This window comes from Sitophilus oryzae, unplaced genomic scaffold (assembly GCF_002938485.1).
Source record: "Sitophilus oryzae breed Bouriz unplaced genomic scaffold, Soryzae_2.0 scaffold_857_pilon_pilon, whole genome shotgun sequence".
NCBI classification, from domain to species: domain Eukaryota; kingdom Metazoa; phylum Arthropoda; class Insecta; order Coleoptera; family Curculionidae; genus Sitophilus; species Sitophilus oryzae.
The window spans coordinates 2,045,250-2,061,150 of record NW_022147480.1 but is presented as its reverse complement, the minus strand read 5'-3'; the positions used below and the strand labels follow the sequence as shown (position 1 = coordinate 2,061,150).

General features: G+C 33.3%; 2 protein-coding genes across 2 annotated transcripts in view; one reads left to right on the top strand and one right to left on the bottom strand.

Moving 5' to 3' along the window:
* Positions 1-245: 245 nt before the first annotated feature.
* Positions 246-7,536, bottom strand: LOC115889926. The gene is made up of 3 exons (XM_030910027.1): positions 7,229-7,536; positions 4,524-4,748; positions 246-415 (listed from the first exon to the last, which is right to left on the bottom strand). Exons 1-3 carry the CDS (start codon positions 7,437-7,439, stop codon positions 303-305), a joined length of 549 nt encoding a protein of 182 aa, XP_030765887.1. The 5' UTR covers positions 7,440-7,536; the 3' UTR covers positions 246-302.
* A 1,781-nt stretch (positions 7,537-9,317) lies between these two features.
* Positions 9,318-15,901, top strand: part of LOC115889937 (ras-related and estrogen-regulated growth inhibitor-like protein) — a 41,386-nt gene continuing 34,802 nt past the window's right edge. The window contains exon 1 of the mRNA XM_030910041.1: positions 9,318-9,622. Within this exon, the coding sequence (XP_030765901.1) occupies positions 9,535-9,622 (88 nt within the window). The 5' untranslated portion in view covers positions 9,318-9,534. The remainder of the gene's footprint in view (positions 9,623-15,901) is intronic.

The following is a 15,901-nucleotide window of genomic DNA, read 5'->3' as shown; positions in this document are numbered from 1 at the left end:
AATATTTTGTTTCTACATCTTTCCGTTTTCGTATATAATCAACCCAAGCGAATAAGATGTACTTTGAATGTAAAAATAACTAGAAAAACTATTTTTTTACCCAAGCCATTACTAATAAATCAAGAAAATTTTATTTAATACCCAAGTACCTACGTGCAAAATGGAAAGTATTTTTTACCTATGTGTTAAACCGCACGTATTTTTATATACAAATCAACGGGAAATAAAAATAAACAAACACAATATTGAATTAAGCGATTTATTTTGAACTGGTATGAAAAAAAAAACAAACTTGTTGTTCTTCAGGTTGTTTTCAATTTCTGGCTGAGCTCCACGTAATTCTTGCTTCTAGTTCTTCGGTTCAAACACGACCTTGCAACGTTTGAAGTTTCCGATGAACGTTCGGTCAGCCGGGCTAAAAGAAAATACTCAAAGTATACAGGGTGTTCAAAAATTACCTTAACAAAAAAAATTGTACGGGTCCTATGTCATCACCACCTGGACTCAAGGCAAATCAACATGATATGGGCAGCCGGTAGTGGTTTCTCGTTCCGATTGCATACCAGAAATAATTAATTATCTCTAGTTTGTTGTGCTTCTGCAAGACGTTTGTTTAGTTCTTAGTGTTCAGTGCATGGTGTGATCAGGAAATTGTGATAAAATAAGAGTGTAATAAATGTCTATATCTATGTGGCGGATTCATTTTTGCAAAAAAATCCTTTATGGGTATTTCGCCACTGCACTGCAAGAAAATCTACAAAATAAAATAATTATTTTTTGTAAACACTTCTGCGTTAAACCTAAACGGACGCTGCTTGTCAGAATTTGAATTTTTGACTTTCGATTTTAACAGAACTTCAACGGTTTCTTGTAGACGTATCTGTTTTAAAAAAGTAAAGTGTTCTCGAATAGTTGAATTTAAATATTTTAAATAGTTTTTTTCTTTATTTTTTGTATTTATTTGCTTCCGACGACGGAAAGAGATAACTTTCCGAAACGTTAAGCATTTTTTTTCTTTGTTAGGCAAATTTGTATTACTGTAAACATTAAACGTATAGGTTTAACGCAGAAGTGTTTACAAAAAATAATTATTTTATTTTGTAGATTTTCTTGCAGTGCAGTGACGAAATACCCATAAAGATTTTTTTTTTGGAAAGAGTGTAATAAAAATCTAAACCAGACATTCCACATAGGGAACTTCAAACTTTTGTGCTTGTCGTACTCCTGTATTATTAATTATTTTAAGGTAAGAACTAGAAGTATTTATAAAGATATTAGGTATACCTAAATAAAAAACCTTCACCGCCAGTCTGCATACAACCGTATGATCGAGGAAAAACGGCGTCAGCGATGGCTATGAAATGAAGATCGCTGTCAATTTATATGTAAATTTATATGGGGAAATGTCATCGATCGTCATTTCCCCGCCAACTGGACGCCGTTTTTTTTTCGATTATACGGTACTTTATAATGGTTACTTACAATAATCAAAAGATTGTATTAAAGGGTTAACATTTTATTGTAGCATACCTTTTACATGCTCTATTCCAAATTGTCACGGGAATTACAGAGGGGGTCCCAAGATTTCTACTTTTATATTCTCCAAAAATGACGAGCTTTGTAAAAAATGGTTGACAGCTATTAAAAGAGATAATTTCACTCCTACTAGTAGTCCTCGGGTAAGAAAAAATGTAATTAAATATGCCTCAAAAAGGCCAAAGGCCAAAGCCTCTGTTACTCTAGTGAGGATGTCGTTATGGCTACTACTTACACTTACCTCACTATAAGTAAAATATTGGAAAAAAAATCAAGCTTTTTACATCAAAAATATCACAGAAAGATATTGACAACATTGACGTTTGAAAAAATAAATGGCCTGGATATAAGTATTTTTTTAGGTCACAATTGCCCCTCACATACGTCAGAATTTATTATTAAATCCATCTTGTTCAGAATATCCAATATTTTATTGAAGACCTATGCAAAAAAAAGGAATGACGTCTTTACCACAAAGACAATGCCCTATGTAAAGAGAAAGAGTAAAGAAAACTAAGCTAAGCGTAAGTTTTACTTACGAACCCCCAAAAAGGTATTTAGTTTTTTTTCTATATAAAATCTTGAAACACAATCATATTATATTTTTTAGTTATCCTCACCTATTATAGTTTAAATTTATTCCCATTTGTGTAATGCTGCAAAACATAGAAAAAATATTCTATATTTTTTTATCCAAGCCAGTGTAGTTCATAATTCCAAGAGCATTTACCAAGGCTTTTACTAAGACAAGTAACTTCCTATACTGTCCATAATAGTATATATTTATCAAACGTTCAGTAAATTCTAAACTATGGTAGGTAAGTGTTTGCAATTGAATATTTAGTTTATATTGCTATTTTCTGTCATATATTTCTGGTTATTTCTTTTTCCGATGATTTTGAGCACCCTATATATGCTACCTCAAGTTTGAATATTTTAACACTACCTATTTTCTGAGAAAGCAGACCTTTTTATAAAAAGTAACTGACTGATGTTTTCATAAAAGTAATAATACAAAAAATATGTGGAGAACTTTAAACTCCCTGTATATTAAAAAATTAGTGAAATATTACGTAATCTAACCCGACATTTGTGTGAAAAATGTCTATTTGGAAATAAAACAGGGTTTAAAATACGCGCCAAATAAAGCACTTTTATTTCCGCCATATTGGAAAAGGTTGAATGGCCTTGTGTGGAGGTGGTGATGACTATGTGGGCATATTTGAAGTAAACTTCTTACTTACAGCTATTAAATTGAAGGATTTGGAGGACATGTTTGAAAAAGTGTAGTTTGGAACATTGAGAAAGTAAAAAATAAAAAAAAATGACGCGTAAAAATAGGTATATTTGGTACTAGTGTGTTATCTTACATATAAGTTACGCTGGGAAATGCTTAGCCCTCGAGGCCGTACGCCGAGAGGACTAATTTTCTCAAGTGACTTATATGTTATAACACGCAAGTGCCATACAAAATTTTATCCAACAGTAGAACTGTTTCATGTCCAATCTCTAAAGAATAAATTGATTTAAAAGGATCTACTAGTTCTACTTTCATTGTTGCGAATTAATAAGTTATCAGGGTGCGTTGATGTTACTATGCAATATAGATGTGCGTTTTTTTTGTAAATAATAAATAGCACTGACATTAATACGACATTTAGATAAAACGCTACTTTTTAACGATAAAATAGTGAATTATCAACCGACAAGTGAGATTTTAAAGAAAAATGATTCAGGAAGATTTTCCGCAAGAAATTATTAACCAGGCAGAGGCGTCTACAACACAAATACTGCCAGAAAAGTCTAGTATATCATGATACCCGATACGGTGTTCAAGAAACCACAAAGTTTTACTATAATGCCGCTCCCCATAAAAGATTTTTTGTGTTTTATAAAAATGGTAAAAGCACAACGCATTGGGTAGGAATCGATACTTTGTCAAGAATGCCTTCAAAAATTGCTACGTACTTGGGCCTTTAACATCCTGAGCAATACACTGGCCATTGTATGAGAAGATCATCCGCTACATTACTGGCAAATGCAGGAGTGAACATGACAATCTTAAAAAGACACGGAGGATGGCGATCTGCAACGGTTGCGGAAGGATATATCGAAGAGTCTATCAACAAAAAAATAGAGATTCTAAATCTAATAAAGAGAAAAAAATATTTTTCTTCACTGATATAACTGAACGTAGCATGGAATAATAGACCCAAAGTGATGAAGCCTTCCTATGTTTTGAAAGATGTTCAAAATATGCCAGGAGAACCTTTTCGTTACTACTATTCTTGATTCTTTTCCCTTTACACCAATCTGCAAGTTTTACATAGGCTTGCTCGAACGTTTGTCTAGATTTTTCGGGAAGTAGGGAATCGACAACGTTTTTCGCAATGTCTTCAATATTCGACACTTTCAGAATCAGAATCACTCATATTAATATTATTTTTTGCTTTTTGCTAAAACTGAACGTTTAACACAAAATTGAACATCAATAATTGAGTTGTCAAAGTCAAAATGGAAACAATCAACAAGCACGGTTACCAGGCGTCGACTAATATGGGCACCTCATAATTTTGAATAGGATAACTTAACATTAAACACGTTTCATTATGATGTTCGTATCGAACTTGTATCATTAATAACTATTATATGCATGTATACATGTGAGTAATGTCTGTACAAGTAGTGGCTGTTTCTAACGGCTGTAAAATAAAAAATTATAAATAATTTTATTCCGTTTCACAAAATTTGTATTAAAAACTCAATATTTTTGATAAACACGTGGACTGCTCACAAATTCACGTCGCGTCACTACGTATTTCTATGCCGTAGGCTATCCTTACCACTTTTTTATCGTTACCGCTTTTCGTTGCCACTAGCTCGTGTGTCACGGCCTTGGATTTTTACTCAAAGCACGCGTGAAGAAGGTTCACTTCAAGAAATAATTCCAAATATAGAGCAAACAATTAAAAAAAAACAATAATTACATTTAGATCCCTGGTCAGTGTTGCTCTGCTGTCTAGGGATTTTACTCAGATACTTTGACGTTTTCAGGATACCGCTACCAAGTTTCTCTTTAGTGTTTTGAGGGTACTTGGGCGCGGATTTAAATCCGACGTAGTGGCATCTCTGATCGCCAGCCTCGAACAGATCCGTTGAAGTGTCGTTATTCACTTTCTTAACCACGTTGTTCAGTTCCATCTTCAAACACTCTGAAAAAAGTATTATAAAAACAAAATAAAAATACACTCAGATGCAAAAAAACGCAACGATACAATTTTTCGTCATATTTAAAGTGTTATATATTTTTTTCATTTTTATGTTGAATAATGTTTGTTTGAATAATGTAGTTTGAATACTGGGACCATATTAATTGGTCCTACTTAAAACAAAAAATATTTGAACAGTTTTTTTATCTTTTAATGAAATGAGCGAACTATATCGACAATATTAGCATCTGTACTTTTTGAAAATTTGTTACATCTTTAAAAATAATCTAAAATGTCAACATTCCATGGGTATAGTGATAAATGAGGTCTAAATTATAAGAAAATGTATTTTCTACGAAAACTTGAAGAGATAGGTAAAATATGGTATAATACAATTTGCTAGACAATTAAATTGTGCATCTGATCGCCGTAAAATATACAGGGTGTTCCATTTAAATTAAACAAGTTATTCCAGTTTAAAGCTAGTAATTATTTAATATACATTTTTAGACACTCGGTATAAGTTAGTATTTTGTTTATTATTGCAACACAATATCTGATCAATAAATAAATTTCAGTGAATATTTAGTCTTAAAAACTTTGATACCCTTGGAGAAACGAAGCCTTAAAATTTTTAATGCAATTTCATAAAATTGAAAATATTTCAAAACGGTAAGGTTTAAGTATGATAAACCTTAATGAAATTTACCTTTATTTCAATCGTAGACTCTAAAACTAGAATAATATACAGGGTGTTCCATTTAAAAAAGTACAACTGTAATAATTTTTACTTAGTTGGAACACTCTGTATCTTGCAAAAATATTTTTAAATTGTAGCTTTAATAGTCCTTCAACGAACCCAAAACTTACAATTTGTAAAAATCTAATCGTTTAGCTACAATACTCCGTGTCGTATGTGGTGAGCAACCCTGTATAATTCGCAATCGTCATATTGAAACATATTAAAAAGAAAAGATAATTGAATAAATTACAAATTGTTGGTGGCAAGTTCATTTCGTTGTTAAAAATTAACCAAAGCATGTATTGACATGATCCAAAAAACAAAATGCTCAGGAGGCATGGTTCTGACAGGAAATAATATTTTGCCGCGAAATTATCGCACAGGGTGTTTTAAAGTTATAAAGGACTTATAAGCAGGGTTGGAAAAAATCATGATTTTTAAAAAAAAATTAAAAATCATATTTATTTGATTTAAATCAGATTTTTTTGATTTAAATCAGATTTTTTTGATTTTAATTCAAAACAATATTTAAATTGGCTTTTCAAATGACTAGGACTTATTTCCAATTAAAATCCTATCCTAAATGGCTAAATCTTTATAACTCGGTCCGTTATCGATAAGATTAATAATTCTAGGGTGCGTTTTGTCATTTTTCCACATCGGTCACCAATATATTTCGCAAAAAAGTCGCTCGCTTCAGATCAAAAAAGGATTTTTTTTCAAACGTCTGAAAAGTATTAATTTTTGTCATTTTAACGCCTAGGTATAAAAGTAAAGAACTGTTACGCCTAAGCACAAAAGTACAAAAATATATTATTAAAAAAAAAAAAATATTAAGTGTCAAATTCAACGAGCGTACAAATTGTTGCTCGATTGCTGTTTATATTATTTGCAATGTTTGAAATTGATTAAAAATGATTTGTATTGTTTTAAAAAAATAGTATGTGTGTTCTATTAGGAGTAAAAATGTACTTTTTGTGCTTCCTTGTAACGTCGGAATAGCTTTACGATGGTCCTTCAAAGGTACAGTATCATCAAAAAATGTATAATTTTTACTCCTAGTGAAACAATACACTATTGTTCGGAAATACTCTTAAGTTGAGAATGAAATTAGTATTATCTAATGTCAAAGTGTAAAATACTTACTGCAGATCAAAATGTCGGTAAGAATTTGAAAAAATACATCCATTTCGAAAAAAAAAATATAAAAAACTTATTTCCTGACAACGATTATTATAGATTCTCGGGAATGAAGATATGGTCTCTATATCAGAAGAACCTAGTTCTGCACTAGACTGCGAATGATATGTATTCGAACAGCGAATTTTTGTCACTTATACATAAATTTTAAAATAAATCCCTGAGTTTAGCGGTCTAATGGATTCACACGAAATTACTTCAAAAATCGGTCCAACCAAATGAATATATATTTTTATATAGTTTTATAACATTTACAATTACTTTTCGATTTATTATCTGTTATATCTTTTATAGAAATATTTTTTATAGTTTTCTAGGACACATTTTTATAACTTTTAAAGCTATTTTTTGATTTATAATAAAGTTTTAATAAAATTATTATTTTTTTTTATTTAAATCAATGATTAAAATTAAAAAAAATAATTTTATTTAAATCATGATTTAAATCATTTGATTTAAATCATGCCAACCCTGCTTATAAGTATAGTTTTTGAAAAATATAATCCTAGACAGTTCTAAAACCTCTTTAAAATAATAGTACCTTTGTAGAACTCCAGTTTCACTTTTTCGTCTTCTATTTTACGTTTTTCCTCCTCTCTGAACCTCTTCCCTTCCTCCAGCTTATCCGTCAAAACGTTCAACATCGTTCTCGAAGCGGCTATAAAGTCTATCACGCTCTCCACCATATCTTTCCATCGTTGAAAATCTGGACCGTTGTTGGGTCGTTCACCTAGTTTTATTTCTGGCGTCATATCTTTTACTTAAATTTTGATCTAATAGTAAAAAATAATCGCATTATGTCACTCGTTAGACATGTTTTACCTGGAGACAAATGTCACACAACTTTCGTTGCACGTTCGAATTATGCAAAGTCAACATTTTTTAAACTTAAAACTTCCTATTTGCACGCAGTCTCCCGCTAGCACTTAGACTACGGGTAGTAAAATGCTACATATGGCCCATCTTACTATACGGCGCAGAAACGTGGTCTCAAGGCTAGAACCCTGAACCGCATCGAGGCTTTCGAAATGTGGACTCTCCGGAGACTCTTACGTGTGCCATGGACCGCACATGCCACCAACGAAGAAGTTTTAAGAACTGCAGGCTATGAACGAGAAATGCTTAATATAGTTAAAGAAAGAAAAGTTTCATACCTCGACCATATCCTTAGAGGAGACAAATATTACATTTCTAAGCTGATTCTACAAGGAAGAATAGAGGGACGGCGAGGCCCAGGAAGAAAACAACATTCCTGGCTAAGAAACATACGGGATTGGTGTAACATCAGCGACGCAGCCACCATATTTCGAAGAGCCGAAAACGGCACTCTACACATTGTATGAAGAGTACAGACAATCGCCAACGTGCGGCTAAGCACAAGGCACAGGAAGAAGAAGAATTCTTCATCGTCAATTTCAATTCATGAATGGTTGTCGTCTCGGCGCACTCAGTGATGAGATGTTCTAGTATTTCCCCATTTTCTCCACAGAATCTGCATTCGCCATTGTTTCTTAACTTCAATCTACTGAGGTGTTCATTGAGGAGACAGTGGCCTGATAAAAACCCAATCCGAAAATTGTTCTTACTTAAATCAAGGAAAACCTTTGATTTTTCTCGGGCGTAAGTTCTGAGAAATTTCTTCTTAGTGTCTTAAGCTTGATTTTCATGCATCCATTGTGCGACGATACGTTGATACGATATTAATTTCATTGGTTGTATTTAAAGGCTTCGATTGGTTAACCGTTTCTAGCCAGCCGAAGTCTTTAAATTCAACCAATAAAATTAATATCGTATCATCGTATCGTCGGACAGCGGATGCATGAAAATCAAGCTTTAGACCGTTGGAAGATTCGAGGTAACGTATAGAGTCTTCTAAGTGTCTTGAGTTGCGCTTTAAGTTGGTTTCCACTTGGGAAACAGAACGGTTCTGGTCCAGTTGGTGGAGTGTTTGCTCCTTTTCTAGCTAGATCGTTTGTTTTTTCATTACCTTTTATCATTTTGTGGACTGGCACCCTGAGTAGGAGGACTTTATTTTCTTTGCCTAGTTTGTTCAGCTTGTCTAAGCATTTTTGGCCAATTTTGAATTGATGGTTACTGAGTTGATCGCTCTGAAGGCTTCTTGACTATCGGATAAGATCTTCTACTTCTTGCGGTGCCGTGCCTGTCTTCAAGTGTTGGCGATCTCCATGAATATTTCGTGGAACAGTTCTCTGACAGGAATACAGGAACTGACAGTAAATGCCATTAAAAAATATAGAAGAGTACGGGGTAATGATGTCTAGGACTTAACCTCGCCAAAATTATCATCGATTGTCATTTCTCAACCGACTGGGACGCCGTTTTTTTTATCATATGGCATTTAAAATGTATTTGGGTACTTCTATATGCTACTTATTTTTCAAAAAAACACCACACTTATTTACTTTTTATACCCACTTAAATTTATCACAAAATCTTGATTTGAAACTGTTTATTTTTAAGGCACATCTTACCTATTCATGCCCACTACGTCCCTCCTTTGGCTATTCTAAGTCTATATTAGTCCAATCTAATTATATTGTGTCCCACCTGTGTACCCGTCGTCGGTACTCCAGACAACTCGATCCCTCATATATCCCGCGGGATATAATTTTAGAAATTCAGTTTTTCAAGACGATCCAGTCTTGTACAACCAGAAGCGCACGGGCCGCGATAGGCAAACATTGTTCTAATTCAGTAGTTCTGTGGTTGTTCCTTGTTGTTTGTTTTGTCTTATAATAATCACTGAAATATTGCAAAGATTTTTTTTAATTAGCGTTTTTTAAGTTTGAATTTTTTTTCGTACAACTCGTAGCAATTGAGTTTATAATGAATGCCAAAGTGTTGAGGAGGAAGAAATCTTCGCTGTCCGGTGTCAAAGTTGCTGTGATTGGTGCACCAGGGGTTGGAAAAACAGGTAACACAGTTAGAATTAAGGGTTTTTAATGTTTTGTCATTTTTATAAAATGTATTAATATTACCTAAGTTTTTTTTTGGTGCAAACGTAAAATGAAACAATCCAAAAAATTACAAATAAATGATTTATTGAATTAATCATTATTATTACTAACCAAACACAGAAAAATATTTCTTTTTGTTAAATTTTGATTGGTTTTAAAACTGGCGTATTTAATTTTGTTGTCAGAAATATTTGTGTTTGTTTTTGTGAAAAAGTTTTGTTGGCTAAATAATAATTGTTTAATTGCATTAAATAATTTTTTATTCTTATGATCAAACAAATTTGTTCTACAGTATGTCCCCGGATTGTCTTTACAAGAGGAACAACTTTTTTATTACTGACATTTTGAGAAAAATGCAATCTTCGTAAAAAAAATTACTTGATCTAAAATGGTTAATCCCGTTTATACTTTTCGGAATTTCCATACCGTTTAAAGAAAATTGAAAAAAAAAACAAAAAAAAACGCTGTCAAAGATGCTCTAGAAATGTACAGGTAAAACTAAATAACCTGGCTAACAAGAAAGCAAAGTGAAGTGACAGTTTTTTTTGTAAATCTTGTGGTACGAATGACTGATTACCGATGATCTGGGAATGATTGAGACTCAGATATTTAACAGTTGTTGTCATTTTTCTCTATGGTGTTGTTTACATTTTGATTCAAGTATTTTCTATACAGGGTGTCCCAGAAATAAGTGCAAATATTTTAAATGGTAGTATAGTTCAACCCCAGAAACAAGCCTATGAGTTTTTTTTCGTAAAAAAAAAATCGAAATTCGAAATTTTTTGAAAAATTTTTTGGAAATTTTTTTAGTTTTTAATTAAAAAACATAATTTCTTGATAATATGGCAACATAGGTATTAGATTAAATTTACAAGAAAGAAAATCCAGAAAAGATCCAGTGGTTTTCAAAATTTTAGGAAAAAATCATTTTTTTTTTATTTTCAAAGTAAAATAACTCAGTTATTTTGGACTTATTTGAAAAACGATATAGGGAAAATATGTTTCTTTTATCGAGATCTATCACCTCTTAAAATATTTGCTCTTATTTCTGGGACACCCTGTATAATTACTGTACAGGGTGGCTCGAATTCGACGCTCATCATTGGGATTTCGGAAACCGTAAGAGATACAGGATCGGTTAAATGGAGGCAAAGTTGCGCAATTGCTCAATAAAATGCCGTATTGCTTTTTTTTTGCATAAAATATTCTGGTGATGGAATTTCCTGTACGAAACGTCGGCAAATATCAAAGTGACTATATATAGTGTTTTAAGAGTGACGAAAGGATTTAATTAAATTGAAAAAAAAATCAGGTCCGTATTTAAAAAAATTAAGTTGATGATGGTCGCCAGAAGCCGAAACGTCAGAGTCAATATTTAATCACACAGAGTTATACCTAGAGCAGAAAAAGTGGCCATGAAAATGTATTTTTCATTTTAAGTTATATTAACAAATAAAGCCAGGACACAATAGAAAACAAAATTGAAAATTCCGTTTTTTTTCGAATATATTCTGAAGTATTCGGAATTTTGCAAAATGCAATACGGCATTTTATTGAGCCTCAAATTGCGCAACTTTGCCTCCATTTAACCGATCCTGTATCTCTTACAGTTTCCGAAATCCCAATGATGAGCCTCGAATTCGAGCCATCCTGTACATCAATTATTACAAATATACTATAAGCATGCGTGACGTGAGTAGTCGAATTTTCAGACCAACTCGACGGCTTTTTTTCGATCACACGGTATTTTTTATTGCTATTTAGAAAGCAATATTAATTGACTTGAACTCTCTGTTATTTGGTTGAATTTATATGCTCTTTCTAGTTGATTTTACCCTTAATTTTTTTGTATAAAAATTTGAAATCTGTAGTTCCCAGTATTATACTCGCATTCTTACATTTAATGTTTATTATTATGGCAATATGCGAAATTTTACGTTTGGTACATACATAAACAATGTCATTTTACTCCAAACAAACCTTGTAAGAATATCTACAAAAAACTTGCAGTGATATAAGACCTGTTAAAATATTTTCAGTAATAATATTTTGACACTGACCAGTTTGGATCGTAAGTTCAATATACAAATTTTTGTTTAAATAAAATACGAACGATATCCCAAAATTATCTATTTCCCGTTATCTATTTCATAGCATGCTCAGTTTGGTCTTCCAGCTCTGCTAGATTTTGCCCTAGTTAGTAGTCTCATATACTGGTTTTTGTAAAAGACCTGAGACTGTATGATATAGAATGTAGAATGTTTGGGAGGGGAGTTAACCACCGCGACCTTACAGATCTATTGTGTGTTCCCCTTTCTTGACTTATAACGAGTTATAACTCATCATACAGTCTCAGGACTTTAACAAAAGCCAGTATCTGAGACGGCTCCACAGAGGCCAGCTCTCCATCCTCGACATCAGCCGTACCAAAGTTCATGGCACCAACGGTCGTTCTCTCGGCGCACTCAGTGATAAGGTGTTCTGGTGTTTCCCCATGTTCCCCACAGAATCTGCATTCCCCGTCGTTTCTCAGTGTCCTGTTAGAAACCCCATGGACAATCCGAAGATTGTTTTTACTTAAATCAAGGAAAACCTTTAATTTTTCTCGGTCGTAAGTTCTGAGGAACTTTTTCGAGTGTCTTAGACCGTTGGAGGACAACCATTCCAGGTTACGGATGGAGTCGTCCAGATTCTTCAATTCCGATTTGAGGTGGTTCCCGCTTAGAAAACAGAAAGGTTCTGGTCCATTTAGTGGAGTGTTCGCTCCTTTTCTAGCTAGATCGAGACTGTATGATGAGTTATAACTCAAGAAAGGAAGGTCTGTAAGGTCGCGGTGATTAAACTCCCTCATTCTATATTCTTCTACAAAAGTGAATTATCTAATAGAGCTTGACATCTAAGATATAAATAGATTCTATCCAGCCTCTTCGGTCCATCGTTGGACATAGGCCTCCCCCAATCTCTTCCACTCTTCCCTCTCTGTCGCCATGCTCATCCATCTTGTGCCTGCATGTGTCCTCAGATCGTCCGCCCATCTAATCTGGGGTCTTCCTCTACTTCTTCTATTCTCCCAGGGCCTCCAGTTTACGATGCATTTGTTCCATCGATCGAAATAGATTATTAGATTCTAATAAATTCACTTTAAATCCGCTACTGGCATGTTATACTAAGAAATATTTCGTTTTGTTTGCGAAAATACGAAAACTAATGGGAAATACAAACTGGTTAATGGTTTATGAATATGAAACCAGCCTGCAGAAAAATTCGGACTTCAAAGTTAAAGTTGAGCCGCATTTATTTTTCAGAGATCAGTTAAAAATCGTAAAATTTTGATGATTGACGTTGTAATCGAAAATCAATAAGTGTTTTTTCGAAATTTCTTCGTAATAGTAAATTTGTGGCAATAAATCAAGGGGTTTTGCAAATAAATTTAATAACAAAATAAAAAAAATGTTTCAGTTAAAGCGGGAGCCAACAATTTTAATTTTAAAGAGAACATTGTCTTTTGGTATTTTCCTGTATTACAGAAAACTACTTGCCTACCCCCAGTTCTGAAGAAAAAAAAATTATACACACAATAGTAATAAAAGTGAGAAACACAAGTCCAAAACAAAGCACAATACAAAATAAGAATTCATAAAAAAACTTCACTTTAGGTAAGACAAAGGAATAACACTTTGCTGGAAAAATGTTATAATGACTGAAGTTGAAAAACTGAATTAAATAAAGGAAAAATAAAACAAAATAAAAAACTAAATCACCTATTCGCTAACCATGTTTACATCATCAGCAGATGATTATAAACTAAAGTACAATCTACAAGTTGAGCGTTTATATACCCGCTCAGTGGGCACCGAGTGGGCGTGGCAAGATCTAACCAACCGAGTCAGAGCCCACTGAGCGTAACAGTTAGATTTCCGCCACTAGAAGGTAGTAGGAACAAAGAACTTGAAGGAATTGGACCGTTGTCTCTGTTCATACTATCTTTAAATTTATTAATTCTGATGCTTGCATATGCATCTAATTGCCTGTAATTTGAGACTTGTTTAATTAATTTTAAATTATTAAGATCTATACAATGTTCTTTATCAACAATATGTTCGGCAACGCAAGATTTATCCGATCTACCATATCTAATCTGAGCTAAATGTTCTTTAAATCTAGTTAATATTGATCTTCTAGTTTGCCCAACATATTTCTGATTACAATCTTTACAAGAAATTTCATAAATACCCGACCTTTCCAGTGGAGGTGTTTTTATCCTTTGGATTACCTACCTAATAATTGTTGTAATTTATTATTAGCACTATACACAAGTTTCAAGTTTATAATTAACATTCTTAAAAATTCCTTTTTTTTATTGAAAAATATTTTGACGTATCTTTCTCCACTTGAAAAGTCGAATTTTCAGAAATCATTAACCTATATCTACGTTTCCTAATTATTTTATCAACTAATGAAGGAGAATATCCATTACACTCAGTTACATTCCTAATGCAATCTCTTTCTATTTCATATTTTTCGTTGGAAAGTGGGAAACTAAGTAATCTATGAACTAAGAAATTTAAACTAGCCATTTTATGTTCAACACTATGATGTGATTCATTAGGAATATATCTGCGAGTGGTGGTATTTTTTCTATAGATATCAAATTCCAGGCAATTATTAGTATTTCTAATAACTAATACATCTAGAAATGGTAATCTGTCGTTGTTCTCAATTTCATGCGTAAATTTAATGGAAGGAAAACGAAATACTGAAATTATAGAAATAAATTAATGATATATGGATAAAAATAAAAAACATATTATTTGATCGACACATATCTGTTGATCTCTAAATTGCTCAATTCCTTTTCCAATTTGTTTATTACTGTAGACAGATTGGCGTCTAAACCGACCATAATAATATATCTGTACGCATTTAGAAGCCAAGAAAATAAATTTGTTTAATTGAAAAAGACGGACAGAAGGTATAAGTAAAGTACACGGCACATCTGAATTATGATATGTGTATTAGCTTTAAAAAAATGTTGGCTGTAGTTCAAAGAATTCGTTTTTAATTACAACAAAGATTATACAGTGATGCTGTAATAAAATTCACTGTATCTTATTGCAAATTTACTACTTTTGTTGGCAAAATCTGTGATATAGTCTATTCAAAAATGAATGATTTACAATAACAGTAGAATATATTAAATATATATTAAACTTTAAAATACATCAAAATCTTAAAAGCCTATTACGCTGTACTTTCGGGTCGCTCTCAGGGGTCGAGTAAAGGATGATTCACAGTACACCGGACCGCGCCCGAGCCGGGCACGTTCCGTGAAGTAGACACCGAGCCACGTCCGATCCTTCTGTATATGCAACACCGAGTTGATAACGGGGTTCGTATTAGTTCCGAGTATATTAGAAAACACAGCCCTATAGACACACGAAGATTTAATATGAACAATGCCAAAGTTCTCGCAGTTGGAATTGGTACCAATTGCAGTTGATGAATAAAGAACAACACATGCAGGGGAAACACCTGCTCAAAGGAAAAGATGAAGGATCTATCTTGTTCATTACATCCTTTCATTGTCCAGTTTTACGCATACCCTGTCGTCAAATACTGCTGTAAGATTCACTAATACTTACTACAGACATGATAAAAAGTGTACTTTGTTTATATCATGACTGCAGATTGCAGCCGGGGCACTAGGAAAAGTACATTCAAGGATGCTTCACGCTGTACCGTAACGGGTCCGAGCCGTGCGTCGGTGAAGACATGGCCAAACATTGTCAAGTGTTTTTTACACATATACATTCATGCCAGGCCGAGCACGATCCGAGATTCGCCGGAACTCGTCCGTGTCCCGTCCCAGAAATGTCGGCGTACATTTTTTTCTCGGATCCGCTCCGTTCTCGCCACGTTGCGGAAAGCATGAATGTACTTTTCCTGGTGCCCCGACTGCAATCTGCAGTTATGGTATAAACAAAGTACACTTTTTATCATGTCTGTAGTAGGTAGTGAATCTTACAGCAGCATTTAATGACAGAGAATGCATAAAACTGGACAATCAAAGGATGTAATGAAAATGATAGGTCTTTCATCTTGCCCTTTGAGCAGGTGTTGTTCTTTCTTCAACAACTGTAATTGGTACCAATTCCAGTTGCGAGAACTTTGGCATTGTTCGTATTAAATTTTCGTGTGTCTATGGGGCTGTGTTTTATAATATACTCAGAATTAAT

Bases quoted from the DNA above. Each gene is read 5' to 3' on its own strand.
- LOC115889926 (XM_030910027.1), bottom strand. From the start codon at position 7,439: ATGACGCCAGAAATAAAACTAGGTGAACGACCCAACAACGGTCCAGAT. The intron at 4,749-7,228 runs GTACTATTATTT...TACTTTTTTCAG, and splicing joins GAAACTGGAGTTCTACAAAG to AGTGTTTGAAGATGGAACTG. The intron at 416-4,523 runs GTAATTATTGTT...ATTTTCTTTTAG, and splicing joins CACTGACCAGGGATCTAAAT to CCCGGCTGACCGAACGTTCA.